This window comes from Panicum virgatum, chromosome 5K, assembly GCF_016808335.1.
Source record: "Panicum virgatum strain AP13 chromosome 5K, P.virgatum_v5, whole genome shotgun sequence".
NCBI lineage: Eukaryota > Viridiplantae > Streptophyta > Magnoliopsida > Poales > Poaceae > Panicum > Panicum virgatum.
The window spans coordinates 33,978,939-34,003,949 of NC_053140.1; the positions used below are offsets into that span (position 1 = coordinate 33,978,939).

General features: G+C 43.8%; 2 protein-coding genes and 1 long non-coding RNA gene across 6 annotated transcripts; 2 read left to right on the forward strand and 1 right to left on the reverse strand.

Annotated features, from left to right (window-relative positions):
* Positions 1 to 9,062: 9,062 nt before the first annotated feature.
* Positions 9,063 to 10,872, reverse strand: LOC120709511. Its single transcript, XR_005689709.1, has 3 exons — positions 9,919 to 10,872; positions 9,503 to 9,576; positions 9,063 to 9,403 (listed from the first exon to the last, which is right to left on the reverse strand). It is a non-coding gene; the product is annotated as an uncharacterized LOC120709511 (long non-coding RNA).
* Positions 10,873 to 15,936: 5,064 nt separating this feature from the next.
* Positions 15,937 to 20,087, forward strand: LOC120709513 (ribosomal RNA small subunit methyltransferase-like). The gene is made up of 2 exons (XM_039995182.1): positions 15,937 to 16,414; positions 19,082 to 20,087. Exons 1-2 carry the CDS (start codon positions 16,088 to 16,090, stop codon positions 19,832 to 19,834), a joined length of 1,080 nt encoding a protein of 359 aa, XP_039851116.1. The 5' UTR covers positions 15,937 to 16,087; the 3' UTR covers positions 19,835 to 20,087.
* A 145-nt stretch (positions 20,088 to 20,232) lies between these two features.
* LOC120709514 (transcription initiation factor TFIID subunit 7-like) lies at positions 20,233 to 23,912 on the forward strand. 4 transcript variants are annotated; one of them, XM_039995187.1, is made up of 7 exons: positions 20,233 to 20,874; positions 20,964 to 21,149; positions 22,355 to 22,488; positions 22,577 to 22,696; positions 22,797 to 22,857; positions 23,315 to 23,506; positions 23,641 to 23,912. In XM_039995187.1, exons 2-6 carry the CDS (start codon positions 21,017 to 21,019, stop codon positions 23,461 to 23,463), a joined length of 597 nt encoding a protein of 198 aa, XP_039851121.1. In that variant the 5' UTR covers positions 20,233 to 20,874; positions 20,964 to 21,016; the 3' UTR covers positions 23,464 to 23,506; positions 23,641 to 23,912. The 4 variants fall into 4 exon arrangements, with proteins under 4 accessions (XP_039851121.1, XP_039851118.1, XP_039851119.1 ...); XM_039995184.1 differs by having other exon boundaries at positions 23,315 to 23,875; XM_039995185.1 differs by having other exon boundaries at positions 20,995 to 21,149; positions 23,315 to 23,854.
* Positions 23,913 to 25,011: the final 1,099 nt, after the last annotated feature.

Below are 25,011 nucleotides of genomic sequence, written 5' to 3' on the forward strand. Positions count from 1 at the left end.
TTTTTTTTGCAAAAACGGCCTTTTTGCCTTTACGCATCTAAATGGGCCGGTGCATTTTTTTTGTGATCGGAGGCCCGCTCGGCCGCTGCTGGCTGCCTACCTACCCCCCTCCCCGCAGCCCGCCCCCATTCGGTCACAACACGGGCGACTCCGAACCCTAGCTCCCCCGCTCCCCACTTCCCCACCAACCACCCCTCCCCCTCCCCCCCGCCGCGCTGCCGTCCACCCCCCTCCCCCGCCGCCGCAGCCAAGATCCAGCACCGCCGCTTGCAGATCTAGCCCCTATGTAGCTGAATCGACCACCTGCGCACCTCCGCGGCCATGGACGACTACAACGCCGGCGGGTACGGCGAAGGGGACGACTACAACGCCGGAGGCTACGGCAAAGAGGACCTTTTTGGCGCTGGTGTTGGAACCAGGGACTTCTTGTCCATGGGGCCGGGGTCGTTAGCACAAGGTGGGTACGCCGGCTTCACGGCCGGCGCGTAGTCCAACACCAGATCCAGCAGCCTACGCCCGAGCCGCCTCGACTTCGACGGTCTCGACCTCAACTCGGAGCACGGGTGGTCGGAGGTGCAAGACCTCCTCCGAGGCGATGAAGTCCAGGGAAGTGACCTGCCTCCTCCCATTCGCGTTCCTCCACGGGGCCAGAATCGAACCCTCGGCCTGCGCGGGCCACGCAGCGGTCGAGGAGGAGGCCGAACCGCGGCCGCCGGTGGCCGCAGATCTGGCATCGGTGGAGGCACTGCACTTGCGTCTGCACAAGGTGGCCGGTCTGCACCCTTTGGGCGCGCAGACCCGCCTGCAAGGTGTCCTCCGGCTGGACCTGAAACGGCGGCAGCCGACCAAGCCACCATAGGCGGTGGCCGTCGTCGTCGTCGTGCCGTACAGGTAAGTTCCCCTTTGTCTTCCGAATGTCGGTTCTGTTCTAGATCTTCATGGTGTATCATTAGTCCGGATTGTTGACTGCAATACCTTGTGCATCACTGCGTACATTTCGTGCTCATGTTACGCTTCGTTTAGGCCGACACCAACAGGGCAGTATGGACTCCAGAACATACCCTTGCCTTTTGCCGTATTTACTGCAGCCAAATCAATAAGGGAAACTGCGTGAAGGGTGTGATGAACAAGTCTGGGTGGAAAGAGATCAAATCCAGATTCTATGCCGCCACTAGCTTTATGCATGACAGAGAGCAGTTTGGGAACAGAAATAGGCAGCTCAAGGGTTTGTGGCAGTTCATACAGCAACTGCGCACTGATTCAGGGCTTGGCCGTCGACCAGATGGTTCTGTTCTTGCTACGGAAGCTTGGTGGAAATCTAACACAATGTTACGTCTTGTATGCAATCCATTCATTCAAGTGTCATGGCCTCCATGTATGCATACTACTGATTTGACACTGTGATGATGCTATTTGTATATTGCAGGGGCATCCTGAGTGGAAAAAACTACAGACCGGTTGGCCTATTTATCTAGATGAATTGGACCGCATGTTCATAGGCGTTGCAGTTGATGGCTCCACTTCCTATATTCCTGGAGATAAGAACCCCCTGGACGAAATCCCAAGTGATGAAGAAGAAGATTCAGAAGAAGATCATGACCTGCAGACCCCCCACAGCATTGGAAGCAAGAGGACCAGCAACAGCTCCCAAAGCCTACGCAGTACTGCAAGCAGCCCCAATAAGAAGATGAAGAGCCCAGCAGTAAGAGCCATGGTGTCCCAAATGCAGCTGAACAACGACATACAAACACAAAGGAATGCAGCCATGGAGGGCTTCATCTCCCAAAGGCAAGAAGAGAAGCAGGCCGAGGAATCAAAGATGGAGAAACTTCTTGACACCATCATGGATGCGACCAGGGATTGTGGTGTCACCGACGACAATGCGCAGTTGTGGGTTGGTGTGCTGAAAATTGCAAAGGACAAGGCTGCAGCTTACTTTTTCCTGCGCTCCCTTCCCCCTGGAAGGAAGGCTCTTATTGAGCACTACTCTAGGGTCGTTGACTAGACCCTTCTATCCTTGCATTGCAGCTAATCTTAGTTCAGTTAGTGTTGTTAGTGTGTTAAGCAATGTGTGGTCTGTCTGTGTTTTCAAGTACGTGGCGTATGTGAGTTGACTTGAACAAGTAATTTTCATGATTGTTGTCTATTCGGTGATATTTATGTGGATGTTGTTTATGTGGATGGTTTTTATGGATGATTCCGAGTATTTTGATGCTGTTTATGTCGATGTTATTTATGTGGACGATGTGTTCTTCATCCTGACATTGCAGCACTTCATGTGTTCTTTATCTTTATCTTGTATACTGATTAGTTGCCAATGTTTCATTGTTGCAGGACGGGGTTCATGCTTCAGACATGGGAAATGAAGTTGCTGATTCTGATGAGGAGTTTGACAACTTTATGCTGACACAATTCATGGATGATTCTGTAGACATGGGTTTCACTTACGGTACGTTTCAGCTAGCTTTGCATATTGACACGTACTGCTCTAGATCTGAGTATAGGAAAGTACCAAAAGGCATGAGTGGTCTCGAATGGGTAGAGAGGAAACTTTTGAATAGGCAGAAATGCTACAACATGTTTAGAATGACCCCAACACTTTTCCATCGGCTGCATGATCTTTTGGTAGAAAACTATGGTTTGAAATCTAGTGCAAAGTCGACCTCAATAGAGGCTTTAGGGATGTTTCTTTGGATGGTTGGAGCTCCACAGTCAGTAAGGCAAGCCGAGGACAGATTTGAAAGATCCATGGGGACAGTTCACAACATGTTTTACAAAGTTTTGAAGTCTGTACTCAAACTTGCTGCTGACATCATTAAACCCAGAGACCCAGAGTTTAGAACTAGGCACCCCAGATTGATGCACCGTAGGTTTGATCCCTTCTTCAAGGATTGTATTGGAGCAATAGATGGCACTCACGTACCTGTTGTGGTGTCCCAAAACCTTTTGGTCCAGCACATGTGTCGTAAGAGCATCACAACCCAAAATGTGATGGCAGTCTGTGACTTTGACATGATGTTTACATTTGTTTTTGCTGGATGGCCTGGGTCAATACATGATATGAGGGTTTTTGATGATGCAATGAATAAGTACAGCAATGCATTTCCCCATCCCCCTCCAGGTACACTTGTAACATGAAGTTCCATTTCGACTTCTAACTGCAATCTGTTGACGCTTACAGGTCTTTGGTGTTGCAGGCAAGTACTATCTGGTGGACTCGGGGTACCCAAACCGACTGGGTTACCTGGCTCCGTATAAGGGGAGCAAGTACCATCTCCAAGAGTTTCAAAACTCCAACGAACCACAAGGTAAAGAGGAGATATTCAACTATGCACATTCGTCCCTTAGAAATGTCATAGAAAGATCCTTTGGAGTGTTAAAACAAAAGTGGTGCATACTGACCAAAATACCATGTTATCCGACACAAACACAAACACAAACACATATTATTGTTGCGTGCATGGCTCTGCATAATTTCATCAGGCGGACTGGGTTAAGGGATAAAGACTTTAGGCGTTGTGATCGTGATGAGAACTATGTGCCTGATGAAGCATATGAAGATCAGCCTGAATGCGAGCCTGCCCCAAGTTATTTGGAATGTGCACACATGAATACGTTTCGTGATTCAGTTGCGCTTGATATGTTGATTCACGGTTGAGCTGTGTTTATGTAACGGGACTTTTACTTTCTGTTGTAATTTGTGAGGACTTGTACTCTTGAGGACTTGTAATTTTTGAGAATATCTACTGTTCAACTAGGCGTTTTGTCATGTATGTGTATTTGTTTCTAGTTCCTGTTCAAGTTGAAGCTGCCCCTGGCGGTGTTTAGTTCAAGTTCAAGCTTGAACACACAGACAAACAGTGCCAGGGTCATCAGCATGCAAAACAAATAGGCAGCGTCGCATGCAGTGGCCGCATGCAGCCATGCAACACTTAGGATGAAGCATTTATTGACATTGTACTGTAGACTAGAATGCAAAATGAGCCATCCAACTAAACGCCTGTAAACACAAAAAGATGTAAAGTTTTACATCCAACTTTTGGCCTTTACAATTTTTTACAAAATTTTGGATCTAAACACACCCTAAGATGTCATGGTTCACATTCATCTTTCATCTTCCGTTGTTCTGTGCCTTTCTCTTCTTCTGCAAGCTAGCATGGCGCTTGGACCGTCTGAACCACCGATCACATCTAATCCAACCAACAATCGGGCTTTGTCTATCTCCTCTCTGCCCCCTTCTCCGATTACAACACCATAGGATAAGGCCTTGTTTAGACGTATAAAGTTTTGGGCCTAAAGTACTGTAGCATTTTTGTTTGTATTTAGTGATTATTGTCCCGCTATAGGTTAACTAGGCTCAAAATATTCATCTCGCAAATTACAGACAAACTGTGTAATTAGTTATTTTGTTTAGCTACATTTAATACTTCATGCATGCGTTAAAAGATTCGATGTGATGAGAAATCTTATAAAGTTTTAGAATTTTGAAGAAAACTAAACAAGACCTAAATTCAGATATTGGTAAGATGGAACATATATAAGTTGTTTTGGTATTGCTAGGTGCATAATTTTGCTATGTATACAAGCATATATCTAGATGCATACCAAAAACTATGCACGAAGTGCCAAAATGATCAATAATTTGGAACCGACATATATCTTCCTAGTTTTCCTCTGTACCAAGCTTTTGAATTTTATGGCGATTGACAAACCTATATTTAGGTGTTATGGAAGTTTGTTCATATAAATTTATTGATAATAATCTTGTGTTGTCAGTCTAGATAGATGGTTAAATTTTTTAGAAAACTTTGACTTAGAATAACTTCAAATGGACTATAATTGAGATTGGAGAAAGTAACAATTACGGTAAGTACCACGATTATGAGCATTTTGAGGGACTCTACCACAATAAACAATTTTTTCTATTAAGTAACTTGATAAGGGGGGACCTACCAGTACCCCATTTAGTGAGTTTTGGTGGATTAATGACACATACTTGTGGAACAAATAGTTTTATTGAGCATCGTGAGCAGGTATTAACAGGAAAGCAGAAGCTAAGTCACGGAGATAACTACAAAAAAAGAAATGAGGGATAAAAGCGGCAACTCATGGAGTTTTAATTTGTTTTATATTTTGAAATTGAGTTTAGGAATGTCATACTATCAAGAGGGACATGATTTCTATTGACTTATGTGGAAAAGGTGCTCAAGATGACCTAACAAATCCATGAGAGACACATTTGCACTTGCACTTCACATGAGATTAGTTTAAAGTGCTTTCTCTGCAAGTTGTTCGAAGTATCCATAAAAACTTCTGGAATGTTCGAAGGTGTTCGGAATGTCCGGAGATTTCTTCGGAATGTCCGGAACTTAACTGCACAACGGCTAGTTTTGGGGGATGAGGTATAAATACCCCCTCATATCTCTTCAGTTCTCGCTCTCCAACCAAGTTTCGAAACTCTCCCTCTTCTGAGCTTCCAAGAACCCTAGTTTTCATTTTCCTTTGTCTCCAAGTAAAATTTAGTAAGGGGATTGAAGAGAAATTTGTGGGAGAGCAAAGAAGAGTGCTAGTGAGCCGATGGGCCGCACGGCTCAGCCAGATGTTTGCCCAACTAGCAAGGATAGTCGGGCCACCTTGGCTGCCCAATCCCATAAACAGAGTCTTCCCCGACCTCCCGATTCGGCATCAGAAGGAAGGAGTGCGTGCCGCATGGCACTCCTGACATGCCCATAGGGAATGAGAGGGAGAGTGCCCAGTTCAAACCTCAAACCCTAAGGAGGCGCCGATTGGAAGCATTAAGGCCATGTTTAGTTTGTCCTTCAGAATTTTTTTAAAAAGAACTTTACTATTTAAGAGTATTAAATAAAATCTGTTTACAAAACTTTTTGCATGAATAGGTTGTAAATCGAGAGATGAATCTAATGAGTCTAATTAATATATGATTAGCAGATAGTTACTGTAGTATCACTATTGCAAAATCATAAATTAAGTAGACTCATTAGATTCGTCTCCCGATTTACGACTCATCTGTGTAAATTTTTTTGTAAATAAATTTTATTTAATACTCTAAATACCAAGATTTTCTTTAATATAACAGATCTAAATTTTTTGGCGAGAGATTTAAACAGACCCTAAATGCGCCCTGACCGATGTGACCCGCACGCTAGCCCACGTGCCCAGCCTGATAACTAGAGGCAGGCAGGGGCACGTGCTACGGCTCCGCATTAGTGAGTTCGTCACCGCGGCCGACCGCGCAGGCAAACAGAAGACTAGCCGGCCAAATATCAGCAGCTTTGAGAAGCTGGTTGGAGAGACCGTGCACGAACCACGGTTTCCCCGTTAAGCACCTCTTCAAGAACTGCAACCTCATGAGGTGGAACCTTTTCCCGATCAAAAGACAAGCTTCATGATATTGATATTTGAGGAACTGACCGTGCAGACAACACGACCCACTCATGGACAGGGGCGGGCCCACAATTACGGGTTTGGGTATTCAAAATTTTCAAATAGTAAACTATTTTTGTTCCTAAAGTATATATTCATAGGTCATAGCACATAATTAATTATTAAAATCGTAACATTTATCATAGCCTACAAATGTCACAAATTAATGTGCAATCGCCAATTTAAATTGCACACTGCTCATCATCGGCGCTCTCTGCTCACTGACCACCTTTCTTTTTTCACATCATCAGTGCTCTCCGCTCACTGCTCACCTTTTTTTTCAGAATCACACGGGCGATAGCCGATAGAGGACAAGGAAGGAGAGAATTGCCTACTTGACAATAAAAAAATGAGATTTGCTCATTTGACACCCAAACTTTAGACTTTACCTAAATGTCCCAAAGTCAAAATTTTGTTGCCTATTTGACAATTCCGTGACTTCTGTTAGCTTCTACCGTTAGCGGCGTGGGCCAGACAGCAGGAAAAGACCAAAATGCCCTTATGTGAATAAGGCAAGTCTGAGATAGTTCTGGCTTGCTCTTAGCCAGGTGTCCGGCGAGTCCTCTCTGTGGCAGTGACGTCCTACCGGAGGCACCGGGGGTGGGGCCCTGGCTGCAATGGCAGCACGCGGCGCAAGGCACGAATAGAGGAGGGCGCAGCAGCGGGAGCAGGGGAGGGCGCAGCGGTGCACGGCCGGAGCAGAGGAGGGGGCACGACAGGAGCAGGAGACGGGAGCTAGGCAGAGGACGGCCGCGGCGGCGGGACGTAGGGGTGGGGAGGCTGCGGCACATGGCGGGGAGCCGGAGCGGAGGACACCGTGTAGCGTGCGCAGGGGACGGGGGCGTGGCGGCAGCACGCGGTGCGGACCTCCGGGCGGTGGCAGCACACAACGCGGACCTCCAGGCGGCGACGCACGACACAGAGCAGAGGAGGGGCACGGCTGTGGGAGTAGGGGAGGTGGCGTGGCGGGAGCAGGGGAGGGTGTGACGGCACACAACGGGAGCAGAGGAGGGGGCGTGGCGGTAGCACACGGCGGAGAGCCAGGTCGGAGGACGGCTGGGGCAGCGGCGCCCTCCCCCCTGCCCGCGCCGGCTGCATCCGAGCCCACGCCGGCGCCCTCCCCCGCGGCCGCACGGCTGGTCCCTGTGCCGCGAGCCTTTCCGTGATTCTGTCACTGACTTCACTTCTTTTCCTGCTTGGCCCAGAAAAGCATTTTGGTCTTTTTGCGTGGCCTGGCCCACCTCTCTAACGATGGAAGCCAACAAAAATCCCAAGAATGTCAAATAGGCAATAAAATTTTAACTTTGGGACATATAGGTAAGATCTGAAGTTTTGGTATCAATTGAACAAACCTCATTTTTCTAGTTTTCACTTTGAACTCGAAAACCTGATATTTTGGCTCCTCGAACTCGCGATACCGGACTTTGGACCTCCATGGTGTTTTTTAGTGATTTTCCTCTTTTTATTTTTACATTTATTTTGTATGAATCTTTGAAAAATTAGTGGAGATGGACATGCCACAGGCACGTTTTTAAAGAATAATTATATGTAAAAATATTTTGGTTGCATTAAGACTACTAAAAGTTAATTTATTTATTATTATATCCTAGCAATCTAATATAAAAATTTGACGACAGAGAAAAAATTAACTAAGAAGATAAATTATAATATTTCTTAGAGATACAAATAGACAATTTGACCTTTACATGACAGTTTAAATAAATCTCATACTTGCTGTTTTACACAATAATAGATACATCGTCATAGATCAAGATACAATAATTATGTTTACACGTGTACACCATACATTTATTCAATCATCATATCAAAAGTTGAACGAGAACAATATCTTACTTCTAGCTGTTTTATGGGACTCCAAGAAAATCATACAACATTAGACTGTTCGTACTTGAATTTTTTTCTTTTTCTTTTTTTTTGTTTTCCATATTTCCTTTTTCTATTCAGTTAGTTTTTTTATCATAGTAACATTTGACATTTGTACTCACGAGGTGCATAATATATATACATAAGTTGTCTAATAAAATTCTAATATAAATCTATACCTATACCTAAAAGCGAGTAAAGTTCACCAATTTTTTGGTTTGTTACGTTGGTTTGGTCCGCCTGTGTTATTGACAGGTGGGCCTTAGTTCATCCCGTATGCGAGTCGAACCAACCCCCTCCGTCCATGACTCAGTTACGTAGATCTCTACAAATTAACATATGAGCACTAATATATATCTGGTACTTATACCAATTGTTTCTGTAGCAACGCACGGGCATAATTGCCTAATAATACTGTAAAGGAGGATATTGTTGAAATTTAAGTATTCCAATCCACACTAAATTATGATTGCAGACGGCAAGGCAATCCGGTGAACAAGCATAGGTCCTTAAGTGCCTCCCCGGATAAGCCATTCCATATTTCATCACACGTTGGACAACCTCACATACAGGGGATAGCGCCAGCATCACCAGGTTGATGGCATAGGAGATGGTGTTGCTGACGTGGCGCCCTTGCTTCCCATGCCACCCTTGTACACTGAGTGCCCAGCACACGAGCAAGTGGCAAAGAGTGGTGGCGCCAGAGCCACTACAATTCAACCTGGTAGTCTAGATAGTTTAAATAGATAAATCTCTTGTAATAAAAAGGCTTATTGTGCAGCTGATCTATTGGAGAATTTTGTTACATGAGACAACTAAGAGCAAGGCTAATAATTTAGCCCATTGCTAGTTGTAAGACTCTTTGCAGCTCATCTCTCAGCCCACTTGTATAGTGATTTAGCTCTCCACCATTAATATATGACCCACTAGTCTATCTCACAAACTTTTTTGGTTCTTGTGTCAAAGCTGTCTGTAACCTTACAACCCTCTCTCTCTTTCTCTCCTCTTCTCTCTCCTCCACCTCATCATTCAGCCTGCTTTTAGTCCACCATAATACTTGCTCTAAAGAAAAGTACTAAAGCATATAAAATATCAGTTGCAAGCACCCCCTACATTTTTTAATACATCAAGTAACTTTGCTTCATGAAAGAGAGAGAAAGCTTTCAAAACTTACCTAGCCTAATCCATAAATGTTTGCTGCATAACTATGGCTGGTGACTCACTGCATCTCAACTTAAATATCATGAGCTGAAGAAAAAAATGAAATCAAATATTTAGTAACCTAACATGTAATATCGATTATCACAACAATGAGCCTATCCAAGCGTGATTTTATTGTTAAAATATCAGTTTACGAACAACTAATCAATAATATTAGCCTTAAGAAATTAGGTACCACCAATGTGCAAAATGAAAGCCACACATTTCGTTGGAATTTTTTTATGTATGTTGATCTTTATTTATCTCCAAAATCATAGATCCATCTTTAAAAAAACCTTGGAGATCACTCAGATTAGACCACCTGACTGCCCAAAAGAAATATAAGCCATGTATAAATAGGAGAACGAACTTGCCATCTGCTGTGCTTACCACGAGAGGTATTGTTGTTCCTGCTTCTTCGCAGAGCTGTGGATCACCGCTGCTACCTGGTCTTCAAAAGGATTGCCAATCTATTATTTTGATACAGATAAATAAGATCTTCTGCGATCAGCCGAGGCCAAGAACTTTGACCGTGAAACGAAGAAACCAACATGTAAAGCCTCGCCGCTTCTACTTAACGTGGCCTCCAGGCAAGCAGATCGCCTGATCGGCGGCGGCATGCATCGGCAATAGTGGATACCTGGCGTCGCCGTTCGTCGTCGTGCATCGGCAAGGAAAGTTAATCAGACGCAAGGCTCGCGGCAAAAACGGACCAAAGGCAAAGAAAGTTAATCAGTTTACAAAAGGAAAGATAATTGCATGATAATAAATTTTACTAAAAATAATGTGTAGATAAAAGTGCAAATAATGGAAAGTAAAAAGTGGGTACAAGGATGGGTAGATAAAAGTGCTTGGTGTAAAAAGTATTAAGATTTTGATAGAAACATTTTTCTTCTATCAAAAAATGGGTCTCCATCCTCTTTCGTCAAACCTTTTGGCCTGACAAGTGGGACCCTTGTGAGGGATATGGTGGGCCTTCTCTTGATGAGAAAAGATTTCAATTGTTTCAACTTTTATAGTATAGATTAATTCATATCTATGTTTTTTGTGGTCCTAGGTAAAATTTTTTGGGTGGTCTAATCATTAAATTATTGAGCTATAGTAAAAGTTTCACGCCGTTACTAGTTTTTTTTGAGAGGATGCAGATTACTAGTTAGTTTTTTTAGTACAAATTACTAGTTACTCCTTCCATTCTAAAATTACAAATTACTAGTTACTCCTTCCATCTGAGCGGGGCGACCTGTTTGTACAAATTCCGTTTTTTACAAAAATATATTTTCGATTTGGAAATTTACAGAAATATACCCGGCCGCCCCGCTGCCGGGCGGCAGGGACTTAAATGCAAAAAAAAAGAAAAAAATTGCAGACAGGTCCCTGGGGCCGGTCGCCCGGCAGCGGGGCGGCCGGCCCCCCCCTGGCCGCCCGGCAGCTGGGCGGCCGGCCCCCCAGCCCTATATAAGGTGTTGGCAGCCCCTCACCCCCATTTGACTTACTAAAAATCTAGAAAAAAAGAAAAGAGAGGGAGGGAGGGAGAGGAGGGGTGAGGGAGAGGCAAAGCGGCAAAGCTCTGTCGGATTTTCAAGGCGGCGACTTTAGGTAACTAAAATTTTCTACATTTTATAAATAGATTATGTTGTAATTTTTTTTGAAACAGTAGATTAGCAATCAGTTCAATTATTGTTAGGAGTGATTAGTGGTACATTTAGATGCAGTTACTTATAGTGATTAGTGTTGATATAGTACATTTAGTGTTAGATTTAGTATTAGAAAATCCTAGAAAATTGTTAGAGAAGTATTAGAAAATAAAAAATGCAAGATAATATTAAAAAATTGTAGAAAATGTTAGAAAATTGTAGAAAATGTTAGAATTTTTTTTAGAAAATGTTAGAAAATAGTTTAGCAATCAGTTTAATTATTATTAGGAGTGATTAGTGGTACATTTCGGTGTAGTTACTGATAATGATTAGCGTTGATATAGTATATTAGCAATCTGATTGCTCACTTGTGATTGCCAGGGCTCAACACCATGGCATCCTCAGGATCCACCTACATTCCATGGAATAAGGTGACGGAAACAGTCCCCCAAGGAGTCCAGGTGCCTATGTGTTTTTGCGGATCCTTGTGCAAACTAATGAAATCAAGGGTTTTGGGGGACGACTTTGGCAAGAGATTCTTCATGTGCTAGAATTACGAGTACGACCCGCCCAAGCATTACGGCAAGAACCGAGCAAAGGTACTACAAAACACTATCAGAGTTTTTCACTTTCTGATCTAGTAATGACTTCTAACATGATTTGGGGAGAGACTCCACCGCCTCTATGTGATTTCGTGTAGTGGTTAGACACCGAGCAATCTCAATAGGATAAGGACCACGTGGAGCGTCAAGCAAGCTGGGCTGCACAAAGCTGGCAACGAATGCTGCATGAAGAACAGATGGAGGAGAAGCGCAAGAAAAACCAGGAAGATATTCAGAAGAGGATTGCAGAAGTGGAACGTCAGAAGGCAGAGGAACGTGAATCTGATAGGGAGAGGAAGCTAGAGAGGGCCCGCCGTGCTATGAAAGCAGGGTCTGAAGCTATTAGGAAGGGAAAATATCACCGGTGCACTTAGTAAAGCACCACCATGTAATCCCGGCATTTTACATTTCCTAAGGCATGTTAGGATTACTCACAACACGAGGTTATCGTGTTGCACATGCCATGGTTTTCATTGTTCAAGTATCTAGTAGTACGAACGCCTTAGGCCTCTGCTTTGTAATCGTTTCATTGTTTACAAAACTGTATTGCAAACCGAAAATTTATGATTCGTAACTACCCTTCTATTTTCAGTACACTTTCCAGTTTTTCCAGTGAGATATGAATTTTGAGTTACCACTCTCTTCTGTGTTCTTGGATTGTTCTTCCAGCCATCATATATACAATCAGGGAGTGTACAGTGGAAACTCTATTAAATGCATGAACACTTCTCATCTTGTACAAGCGGAGTCTTTGATTTTTCTTTTCATAATTCGTCAAGGAGAGTTGAAAAGTACAGAACAACTCAAATGAAACAAAACACATAACAATTCAAATAAAGCAAAACACAGAACAATTCAAATCAAGCAAAACACAGAACAATTCAAACACAGAACAATACCTTCGTAATATTACATGCTATAATCTGGTGCAAATATATATCCATACATAACGAAATGTAATTATCACATACAGATCGGAATACATATCCATACATCTGGTTCAAATACATATGCACACATAACGAAATCTAGACGCGACGGGCTCCAAACTCCGGAGGCAATCCATCGGTGGGATTTCCAGAAGGTCCAACTTCAGCACCAGCATTATCTTCTTGCATTTTAGGGCACTTCTTGTAAGTGTGACCATCTGCTCCACACAGGTTGCATCTTTTTTTCTTCTTTCTTGCCTCAGACTCATCCATTCCGTTACAGATACGAAGTGTCTGCCGTCGACCTACCCCTCTCCTAGCATCTGGATTGGGAATGTACATTGGAGAGATATTTGGTGTAGTGAATGATCCCAGACTGCTTATGCCATATATCTCATGGCCCCAAGTGTGCACAGCGGTTTCTTTTCTGTAATATTGTGAAACAAAAACCCCAGGATCCAACCCAGATTCTGAACATGCCGCAATGACATGGGAGCATGGTAAGTGAAGAAGCTGTGGCTTCTTGCATCTGCAAAAAATCTTGTCTTCTGGCGTTATCAAGCAATCCTGAACGACCCTTTGTCCGCGGACACTCTGTCCTGTCCTGTCCTTGCATGAAACCTCAAACCTTTGATCCTTTGTGCCCATAGAGGCCACTCTGTGATATTGAGCCTTTTCAATCTTTTCTTTCATGTAGTTAGTGACCCTATTACAAAAAGTCACACCTGGATCATTAAGTAAGACAGCAGCTGTCTGGTACCGCTCTCTGAAGTACCTTGTGCATCCGTATATGATGAATTCAACTATGTCAACAAGAGGAAATCCACGAACATGACGCATTACCATATTGTAACACTATGCGTAGTTGGTTGTCTCGATCCCATATCGACGACCACTAGTGTCGTATAGAATTGACCACTTCTCCTTAGGTGCATCCTTAATCTACTGTCTGAAACGTCTCCGGCTGGAGGCTGAGGTCTGTTCCTTTAGCAGCTCGGCGCACATGTTATCTAGCACCTGCCACAATGCATCAAACTTCCGCTGCTGATTCTGAGTGCACAATCTCGTAAACAAATTCAAAGTTCCTTATTCTTGAAGCGCTCATAAAAATTTGCACCCATATGCCTTATGCACCACCTACTCACAACATCTGGCCATAGAGGAGGCTGTCCTCGACTTCCTTCATGTAGTTGTCTTATTGCTGCTAGAAGACCAGCATGTCTGTCACTGATGAGGCAAACATCAGACCTTCCAGCAACAACGTGAATCTTCACACGTTCAAGGAACCAGTATCAGCTCTCTGTGTTCTCATTCTCAACAAAAGCAAAGGCGATGGGAACCACCTGCTTTTTACAATCAACTCCAATTGCTGTTAGTATTGTCCCCTTATATCTTCCTGTCAAGAATGTGCCGTCAATATATAGAACAGGAAGACAATACATAAATGCTCTCACACATGCACCAAGGCAGAAGAAAACACGAAGCAGAAACTCAGGTCCCCCATCTAAACTCGGTACAATATAGGTATCAGCCGCGCTTCCAGGATTTCTCTACACAATTGCTGATAGCATGTGAGACAAGTTATCATATGATGCCTCATATGTGCCAAATCTCATCTCAAACACCTTTTGTTTTGCCCGCCAAGTCTTTGCGTAGCTGATTTTGTATTGAAAACGGTCGTTGATGTCCCTAATTATCAATTTTGGCTCATAATCAATTTTGTCCAGAATCACCCTATACATCTTCTTGGCAACAAAAGTGGATGTGATGTTACGGTGAGTTTGAGCAACAACAGTTAATCTACATGTATGTGGTGTAACAATTAAACACTCCCAGTGTATCTTGTACTTGCCCTTGTAGGCATGTACTCGACATGTACAATCGCCATTGACACACTTCACCTCATATTCTTTACTGCTAGACTTGACAACTCTGAATTTCTTCCTCAATGATATAGCCCAAAGCTTCACAGCATCTTTCACAGCTTCAATGCTAGGATACTTTGCCCCCTGCACAACTTCATTCTCTCTATATTCATACTCATTACTCCTAATATCCTGTATCACTGGATTGCCAAAACCCTTGCCTCTCCATTCACCTAGCAACGGGTAGTCCTCATCGTCTGATGAGTTCCCACATTCTTCCATCATTCGAGCCTCTTGGTCTTCATTCTGTACAGCTTCCACAATTCCAGGTATCCGCTCCCCCTCATCAGCTAAACCTTGCGGCTCAGGTTGAATGACATGCACGTTCTGATCTTCTTTTTCTCCTACCTGATCAGCTATACCTTGCGGCTCAGGTTCTGTGACATGCATGTTCTGATATTCATTTTCTTGTTCCACTGCTTGGTTCATATGAGATGATGTACTTGTTGATCCTTCACCGAAATGGCATGTCTTCTGGTGAATCTGAATTAGCATTGCAAGATACCACCCGCGGTCAAGAGCTGCTTGCATGTAAGTCCGCCATTCTTCGGTGTTTGCTATAAGCATCAACTCCCAGATTTCCCCTTCAGTTCCCCAATTTGTCACAGTCTGAACGGTTAGTAAATGAGTCTTTGGATTCATATTGAATATCTCGTGAAGCCATTTGCGTATGGAACCAAAACTCCTCTCTAAGGTTTTATCTGTTCCGCACTCTTTTCGTTCAAAAGCTGATAGATCTACTCCATACGCATCATGAGAAAAATATCCGTCACCATAATGAACTTGAAAACGAAGCTTGCTCGACATATCTGGACACAGAATCATGATATTAAATTGATTGCTAATCTACTATTTCAATAAAAATAATTACAATAAAAATAATAACTCGACATATCTGGACACACAATCATGCTATTTGTAAAGCGTAGAAGATTTTTGGCTACCTGCAGTCGCCGGCTCGAAAATCCGGCAAGGTTTCGCCTCTCTCCCTCCCTCTCTCTTTTTTCTTTGTTTATGGAATTGTAGTGATGCAAATGAGGGGTGGGGGACCAGCCAACTCTTATATAGGGGTGGCAGAGCCGGCCGCCCAGCTGCCGGGCGGCCGGGGGGGGGGGGGGGGCGGCCGCCCCGCTGTCGGGCGACCGGCCCCAGGAACCTGTCTGCAATTTTTTTCTTCTTTTTTTTGCGTTGAAGTCCCTGCAGCCCGACTGTCGGGCGGTCAAGTCCCGGGCGCCCGGCAGCCGGGCGGCCGGGGTATATTTTTGTAAATTTCCAAATAAAAAATAAAAAAAATAAAAAAACCGCGAACGGCAGAACCCTAGCCGCCTCTCCGCCCCGTTTCTTGCCCTCTCGCAGTCCCTGCTCACCACGTGCCGGACGCCGCCCATCGACCACCCCTCCCCAGTCCCCACCTCCACCTCCCCCTCCCCCTTCTCTGGCGGCCGCGTGCAAGCCAGAAACCCTCCGCAATGGCGGGAGGCAAGATACAGAAGAAGCGCCACGGCGCGGGGGCCGCCGGAGGTGGCGGCGGTGCGCGGCTGCAGGGCGGCATCCCGTTCGAGAAGTCCAAGGGGCAGCACATCCTGCGGAATCCGGCTCTGGTGGACTCCATCGTTGCCAAGGCAGGCCTCAAGCCCACTGACACAGTCCTCGAGATCGGGCCCGGGACGGGTAATCTTACGAAGCGCCTCCTCGAGGCAGGAGTGAAGGCAGTCGTCGCCGTCGAGCTCGACCCGCGCATGGTGCTCGAGCTCAACCGCCGGTTCCAGGGGCACCCGCTCTCCTCGCGACTCAAGGTGTCATTCTTTTTCCAGCTCATAGCTCCCATGGTTGTTCAATTATGTGTTTACTTGTTTCTTGTAGTATTGTAGTGGTTCAGATTTTTCGGGAACTTTATATTTCATTATTTCGTGGTAGAAATTGAGAGTTTGAAGTGAGTTGCGATTGCAGGAATTAGCTTTACTGGTAATTTCACAACTTAGTTTTTTAGTGATGGTTAGTGCTGATGCAAAGCGTCATGCACGATGAAGCAAATTAAATATATCTTGGGCCTTGGGTTGTGAAATAATATATACTATAAAGATCGGAAACAATTGGAAATATTTCTCACCCAGATTGATTGGGTCCACTGTACCCCTCATGTTGGACCCGCCTGTCAAGGTCGAGGGAGGTGGGAGGGAGGGTAGACCTATGAAAATCGCGAGTTAGAGAGCGTTTCTGCCAAAAAGCAACTTTTTTTTCTCACCGATGGTTCCTTACCTGTTCGCACGTACCCGCTCGTCAGCGATCTAAAGCAGGCGCTGGCTCCCTTCCCTCTCCGCACGGCTTCAAGCCTCACTGCCTCTGGCCACCGTAGGTCTTCCCTCCTCTCCGCGGCCTCCACCGAGATGCTCGCTCCCTTTCCTTCTGCATCGGACGGCCCTCCCTGTTGCCACCGCCACGGATCTACCCTCCTCCGCACGACCTCAGCCGCCGCGCCGCCATCCCGGTTCTCTCCATCCAGCTCATCGTGGGAGCAGGGCGGCGAAGAGTACAACTATTTCTTCAAGGTGATGCTCATCGGCGACTCCGGCGTGGGGAAGTCCAACCTGCTTTCCCGCTTCACTAAAAACAGCTTCGCCCTCTATTCCAATTCCACCATCGGCGTCGAGTTCGCCACCCACACCCTCGAGGTCCAGGTCCGCCGATTCTGCTATTTACCCCTCTCCTCTCCCTTGTCTCTCTTTCTGTTCCGGACTTCCGGTTCCTTGCTTGAGCAACCTCTAATATATAATCATGAGTTATTCGTCAATATTGTTTTGATTTTGCTGAGGTAGATTCGGTTCCTTGCTTGGATGCCCTTTTTGGGTGGTTCTTTGCTTGCAACTCCCTGGAAATTAACCTCGTTAGAATTTAGAATTTGCTGAAAGCTATGTGTATGGTGCTGGGTTGCAGGGTTGGGTTCCATGGCTTCAGAAACTGCTAGGAGAAGTAGCGTTTTGCATCTACAGTTGGTTCTATTCCCTGCATCAAATGGTGGCACTTTCTGAACTTTTCTGCAATGGGTGTGCCGTGGGCGCGTGGGCGTGCTGGGGGCCACAGATTAGTCTACAAATTTAATTGGGTGCCAGTTTTTTCCCTACAGCTAATGAGTTTGGTGGTAGCATGTGGATTTTTTTTGTGTTCATTTCAGTTTGCTAAATGAATGGTCCAGCGCAATACAGATACGCGAGACGGGTGCAAAATACGTAGATTAACATATGCTTGTAATTTAGTTGGTCAGTGTAAGTTGCAACATTGCTTGCTCCCTGAACGAGGCAGTGTCCTAAAATTGTCCTTCATGTGAATTATTTTGCACTTAGGAATATCTTCATTGAATACACTCCCATTCCATTGTTTCTATATCCCTCAAGAGCATAACTGTATCTTGACAAAAAGAAGTAGTATGCTTGTTGATTCAAAGAGCTAAAGTACGTTTTTTGGCATTTGTGCAACAATTTACAGGTTGCATATACAGAACTTGTTAACTTGTACATGTGGTCTTGGCAAACTATTGTTGTTTGATTTGGTTTTAATTTGATTACAGTTAATGTGGAGGGGTGCCAGTTTTACTGTCCTTCCTTAGGTACAGGTCAAATCTTGAGATTTTTGGGGTCTACTAGCTCTTGGTTTTATGTTATTTAATTTGTCATCCAATCTGGCTAGGTCTATATGGATATTTTAGGAACATCAGAACATGTTTGTCCAATGTTTTCTACCATGTTCCCAATTTGAACTTATTCTTGCCCACTAGAACATCATCTACTTGTGCTGCAATTAAAAATGGTGAGTAGGCATCCATCTTTTATTAATTCAAATGATATGCTTGGTTACCCATCTGATATTGATGGTATTCTATTATCTTTGATAGGCTTTTTTATTTAAACTGTGCACAATTCTTCCCAAGTTCCCTCGGTACCTAACCTCCGAAGTATAGACTTAAAAACATTTAAACCCCTGTTCCTATATCTTTAAACCTCAACCGCTAAATTGCTTTACCTCCGTTCTTGTTGCAATAGCTTTGTATCAACCTAAGCTACGAGATAGCAGTAACATCTATTATGGTACATGTGCATTTTCAAATTAAAAGCTAATTAGTTTTTTTAAATCACGTGTGTGTCGCACGTGCGTCTATGCTATTAAATTTATAAACAATTGTAACTTATCAATTGGAGGTCAATATTACTTGCTTTGATGTGATTTACATGGTCAATATGTGGGTGGTAATCTTGGACTGCAGACATAATTTCATAAATGATGAGCATAGGAGATAACATAATCCTAGTGTTGTGAAGACCAAAATTGGGCCAAACTCCATTGGGATGGTAAATTGAACAATGATAACTAGTTGGGGTTATACCCAGTCCACTCACTGTACTTCCCACATACTGTCGTTTTTAGTGTGAAACAATAATCCCTGACACTGTTATTGGCTCATGCTGCAGGTTATCCAAGGAGATGTCCTCAAATGTGATCTCCCTTACTTTGATATATGTGTGGCAAATATCCCATACCAGATTTCTTCACCCCTCACGTTCAAGCTTCTGTCGCACCGTCCAATCTTTAGGTGTGCTGTGATCATGTTTCAGCGTGAATTTGCCATGAGGCTTGTAGCACAGCCTGGAGACAGTCTCTACTGTCGTCTCTCTGTTAACGTCCAGCTTTTGTCACGAGTGTCACATCTTCTAAAGGTTGGGAGGAACAACTTTAGGCCTCCACCCAAGGTTGACTCATCAGTAGTGCGTATCGAGCCCAGGAAGCCCCCTCCTCCGGTCAGTTTCAAGGAGTGGGATGGACTTGTGAGGATTTGTTTCAACCGGAAGAACAAAACCTTGGGCTCCCTCTTTAAACAGAAGCGTGTTCTTGAGTTGCTAGGGAAGAACTACAAGACTATGCAGTCTCTGCAGCTTGCTCAAGATGCAGAAATGGGTGAGGAGAAGATGTCTGCTGATGATGTTGCATTGCTAGCTAATATGGTTGAAGATCTGAGCATGGAGACTGGAGATGAGAAGGAAGATGATGAAATGGAAATGGATGATGCGGACATGGCAGGAGATGGTGCTGCAACGTTTAAAGAAAAGATTATGGGTATATTGCAGCAGGGTGATTTTGCAGAAAAGAGAGGTTCTAAGCTGAGCCAGGTCGATTTCTTATACTTGCTGTCTCTTTTCAACAAGGCTGGTATACATTTCTCATGAGGGATTTTCTAATGGTCCAGCTATCTAGGAATCTTTTGAAGTTCTGTCTGTTTCTTTCTGTTATGTAAGTTGTACAGGTCATTTAAGATCTCAAAGCTTGTGGTCTTGGAATTTTGGCTCGGTTTGTCCTAATTCGGTAGTCTACAAGATAGTTATAAGAATTGTGAGGAAAGAAATTCTGCCTGGTTGCCTGTGCAAAGACTTATCTATGGATTTGCTAAATGACAGCCAACAAGATTATTTTCCCTCGGTCGATTGGTACTAAGATGTGTTGCCATGATTCATTAGTTTTTTCTCTTCTTAATTCTCATGCCCTTTGGATCAGTTGTTTGCAGCTTTTTATTTCAGGAACTCCTACCCATTGGCATGCATCATTTTGATTCCTTTGTATTCTCACTGAAGAGATAAAAAAGGAATTCTGAGAACCTTGGTGGCGAATTAGCTGAAGAGCTGAAGGCTCAGTTCTCAATTCTCCAGAAGCTAACACTGCAATCCATTTTTTTTTTGGTTTATCAATCCCATTACCTTGGATAGTCTTGCTCTCCATGTCCAGTGTGATGCAAAAAGATACAACCATGTAACCAAAACGATAACAAAGCATCACTATCAAAAAAAAAACGATAACAAAGCTTCCAAGGTGGATCTGTTATATAGAAATTGTTCTTTGTTGCTCCATCCCCGGCATGTAAAAGCGCAATTATATAGGAGAAGTTAGTTGAGAAAACATCGCAAGCATAGCTGATTCGCATGATAAGTCTGAATTCACGTCTTCGCTGCGTTCGTTCCCCTACTACGATTCTCAACACTTAAACAACTATTTAACTCTTTCCGTGGGGCGCGGACAACGGCGGGTGGTCGCCGCCGCGCTTCTACCTAGGCCGTCGGCCCTGCTCGGCTGCTCCGCTGATCGGAGGCCAGGCCCAGGCGCGCCGCCCGCGCAGCGCGGCAACGGGCGGCGAGCGGCGCGGCGAGCTGGCGACCAGCGGACCAGGGAGCGGCGCAAGCAAGGCAAAGCCGGCAAATGAGCCCTTAACTTGAAGGTTAGTGAAAATTCGTTCATATTTTGTGAAAATTCTCACTGAAATTTACGCAATCATTAAAAATTCACGACAATGCCGCCCTGTCGGAGACGGTCTCGTCGATCCCCCGCCCTGTCCCAGTGGAATTGCAGCTGCGACTGCGATGGAGGAGCAGTTCATCCTCCGCGTGCCGCCGTCCGTGGCGGAGCGGATCAAGCGCCTCATGAATGAATCCGCCGCCGCGTCCTCCTCCTCCTCCAACCCTGACGACACCTCCCTCGACCTCTCCTTCTCAGGTCAGCGGCGCCCCCGTCTCTCTCCCTCGAATCCTGCTCTATTATGTGCAAAAACCTACCGTGCATTAGGCTAGCAGCTTTCGTTGAAGCCGTGGTTCCTTTATTAAGAGAAAAACGTCGTTCGTGGATTCGCTCGTAGAATTACATGCCCGTAGGCTGTTTGACGGAATGCCGAAGTCAGACCTACCCAGATCAGGTGCTGTAGGGGCTACCATCGTACTGTGCGGGGAAGGCGTGATGGTGGTAGGCTGGTAGCTCTTGTCCAGACTGCCATAGCGTGCTCGGTGTCTTGCTGGGCATGCTGTGGTGCTGCTCTGAGAATGCTTAGCACCACTAACTGTTTGGTTCTTCGCAATTGTTGAAAGACGCTGTGGTGCACAATTAGAAGACGGAGGTCACATGATAATACCACCTGCCTGTGCCGCAATGTGGCTTATAGTTCTTGCTCCAGATCTTGCGGTGATAGGTTAAATTGTGATGTCAGTGAATTATTCAATTGGTGTTGGGTTTATTGACTTCCATGGATCAGCTCGCACATGCTTTTGAGAGATTGTTCATTTGGAAATTTCCCAAAGAGCTTAAATACAATTTAGCAAAGCAAAGCAAAGCATTCTAAGTTTATTGGTCTGATCTGAGCCAGCTATTCTGCAATCTGATTGATTTACTTTTGGATAAGCCTTGCATCAAATGATGCAAGGAAATATCAATCTACTGTCAGATGAGATGGTCAACATTTAGCAACAAATCATATTCAAGATGCATGATTTAGGAATGTAGATGCAGCTGTTCATGCATATGTTAGTTGTACTTTTGCAAATCATGTTTTCCTTTTTACTCACCTTTGTTTTCCTTTTCAATGTCCGGGAGCATCGTTTGGCACATTTGCTCCATGTAGCACAATCTCTGATCTAGATGAAATCTTGAAGTAACATCGATTGCTAGAAGTAACTATATATCGATAAATGTTCGACTCTGAAGGGTTGAACCTGTTTCATAGTGGGCATGCTAAACTCTCATCAAAGAGTTTTTAACTTGGATGTATATAATATGATTCATTTGATGACATTAACTATATGCATTGCACAACACTATGGCCCCTCTTATTTCAGAGCATGCAACTTGAACTATGTTATATTGGACATTTCTTCATCATAAAATGAAATTTAGAGTCACCTTATGGATTGATGAGATATTTCTACATGCAGAGGATGGAAGAAATGGTACATTTATGATAGGTAATGAGAGCTTTCCTGCATCTCTCTTGGATCTACCTGCGGTGGTGGAGTCGTACAAGACGTATGATGATTCTGTACTAATTAAAACTGCTGATATTGGTCAGGTAAAAGTGCAATCTAACTGTATGCCACCTATTTTTTTATTAATTCCATATTCTTAAAAATCATCTGATGAAACACAAATTGATACAGATGATTATGGTAAGAGAAGAAAATGACCCTGCTCCAGAGGGAGTAGAATACAAGCATGGGCTTACTCCTCCAATGAGGGATGCACGCAGACGCCGTTTCCGCAGAGAACCAGATTTGAATGTAATAAAATCAATTGCCCTTTAGTTCTGTTCATTATGCCGGTTCATGTTCATGGATCTTTTTAGGCAGAACCCTGATTCTTGCTTACTGAATTTTGCAGGCGGAGCTTGTTAACCAAGTTGAAAAGCATCTCATCAATATTATGCACGGAGTATCTGTCAGTATCCTTTTGGTTGGTTTGATTCGTTAAATGCTAGCATGTATTGTATTCTAGCTGCTAAATAAAATGGTATATAGTATTTTTTTTTACTTCTTAGGTTTTCTCACTATCTTTTGGGGGATTAATGATAGTTGACAATGGTTCTTCTGCATTGGGTTCCCTCCCTCATTGACAAGGATAACGATGTTACTCTTAAAAACTTGCCATTATTGTGGTTCCATACAGGCGTGTGAAGGCCATGCTTCAGCACTTGTTATAATCTCTGAATTGGATGTTAACATTGAGATCCATCAAGAATATTGCATTCATAATAAAAATATGTAATAGTTGTATTGGCTACTAGTTGTCATGACTGCATTGGTTTGTTGGTTGAAGGACTTTGTCATATACATCAATGGAATTTACACCAATGTTATATGTCTTGAGTCAATATGCACTGTTCCTTGACTTGTCAATAGACCAGAATGCCAGTGTGATAGGAGGCGAGGAAGGTGGTGATAGTAAGAAACATCCAGTGGCTCGTGCACCCAAGCAGCCTGATGTTCAAGAGCCAACTGCGAATGGTGAGGAACCTGAGAGGAGCGACTTGGAGGAGTCTGAGAATTGAAGTGGACCTGAATAGTGCAGCCTCAATGGCCCAAGTGACCCAGGTTAAACTTGCACTTTAAATCAGTGTATGTCTATAATGACGATGGCTGTTGTCTCATGCATGATGTTGACTATTATCATAAAATTATTATTAGACTTCAGCATGTGATAGAGTTGGTTTACTGCTCTATTGTAGTGCCGGATGCTGCTGCTGTGAGTGTGAGTGGTCTCAGTTTGCAGTTTGCACACAGGATGTATTGTTCCTACTAAGGCCATTTAGCAGCAGTTTTGTCCGATATTTATCATGAGATTACTTGGTGACAGTAACCCCCTTCGCCTCTTATACATAAGACTATATGATGTAGCATGTATAAATACCATGAGACAGTTGAAAGAAAACCTTAGGACTACATTTTTTGTCCTTTGTTCAATTTAGTTTTCTGTGATGGAGTATCACATTCGTCGGAACGTGATGGCCACTTTCAGTTTATGTTTTCTGTGTCACCTTCATCTGGACTTCAAGGTTGAGAAGTCAGATTATTGCTCAACTCTACTTGAAAAATCTTCCAGTTGATTAGTATCTTGTGACAGTCCTTTCGTACATATATGTACAGAGTATATTACTCGTTTTGATTGACTTAAGCCTATGGTAAAAGTAGAATAATACGCCACTGAGTGGGTCTACAGTATGGTCCATAATCACATGGTGATCTCCATCCCCATAGAATATGTCCATCATGATGATCTCCATCTCCATGTTCTATGTGTGCCATCCTTCAGGTGAAGAGTCCTACAAGAACTATAACTACCGAGGTCTAGTTACAATTTTCGAATCGGATCATCACAGGATGGCACGCAGGCCATTACACAAGTTGGCAATACATTTGGCTCCTGCCGTATTGCATTACTCACGACGCGCAGATCATGAAAATTACATACATGCATCACATACACATAAGAGTCATACAAATCACACATGCTCCTGCAAAAACAAGTGTTTCCGACATCTAAACTTGAATGTTGAATCGCAGAAAACTCCACCTTCCAGGCCGAATTTGGCAAATCTAAATTTAGCGAAAATGGCAAAGCAGTTCAATTTCATGTGTAAAATTTTCTATAGATGAATTTTCATATTAAATCACTTCAATCCGATTTCGTATGCAAATGTTATGGCTGTTTTACTGAACAACATATTTTTGCAACTCTCCCAACCCGGTAGCAGATCCAATCAGCTACCTCATACATCATATGCATCTGGTGATTCATCCTAGGTTTCGATTCGACCAATCTCATTGATCTCCACTTACTTTGACTGAGTTTACGTATATCACTTAACGCCTTCGCGAAGGCCACGTCTGCTCTGCTGGGACACGCTATGCTTTTTTATCTAAATTGATAATATTTAATACCATAAAACTATCTATGAAAATTCTATTGAGACTGGCCTTAGTGAAGCACGTTCATCTCCACGAATTAGGAAGCATTTGAAAGGTGAAATCCTCACCCCTTCCTATATGTAATTGGAAGGGGAAACAAACAAACACTTTTAATCGTGGATCTTGGAATT

Coding starts and splice junctions, on each gene's coding strand:
- LOC120709513 (XM_039995182.1), top strand. CDS start 16,088: ATGGCGGGAGGCAAGATACAGAAGAAGCGCCACGGCGCGGGGGCCGCC. Junction 16,415..19,081: donor CGCTCTCCTCGCGACTCAAG/GTGTCATTCTTT, acceptor CTCATGCTGCAG/GTTATCCAAGGAGATGTCCT.
- LOC120709514 (XM_039995187.1), top strand. CDS start 21,017: ATGGAGGAGCAGTTCATCCTCCGCGTGCCGCCGTCCGTGGCGGAGCGG. Junction 21,150..22,354: donor CCTCGACCTCTCCTTCTCAG/GTCAGCGGCGCC, acceptor TTCTACATGCAG/AGGATGGAAGAAATGGTACA. Junction 22,489..22,576: donor AAACTGCTGATATTGGTCAG/GTAAAAGTGCAA, acceptor AAATTGATACAG/ATGATTATGGTAAGAGAAGA.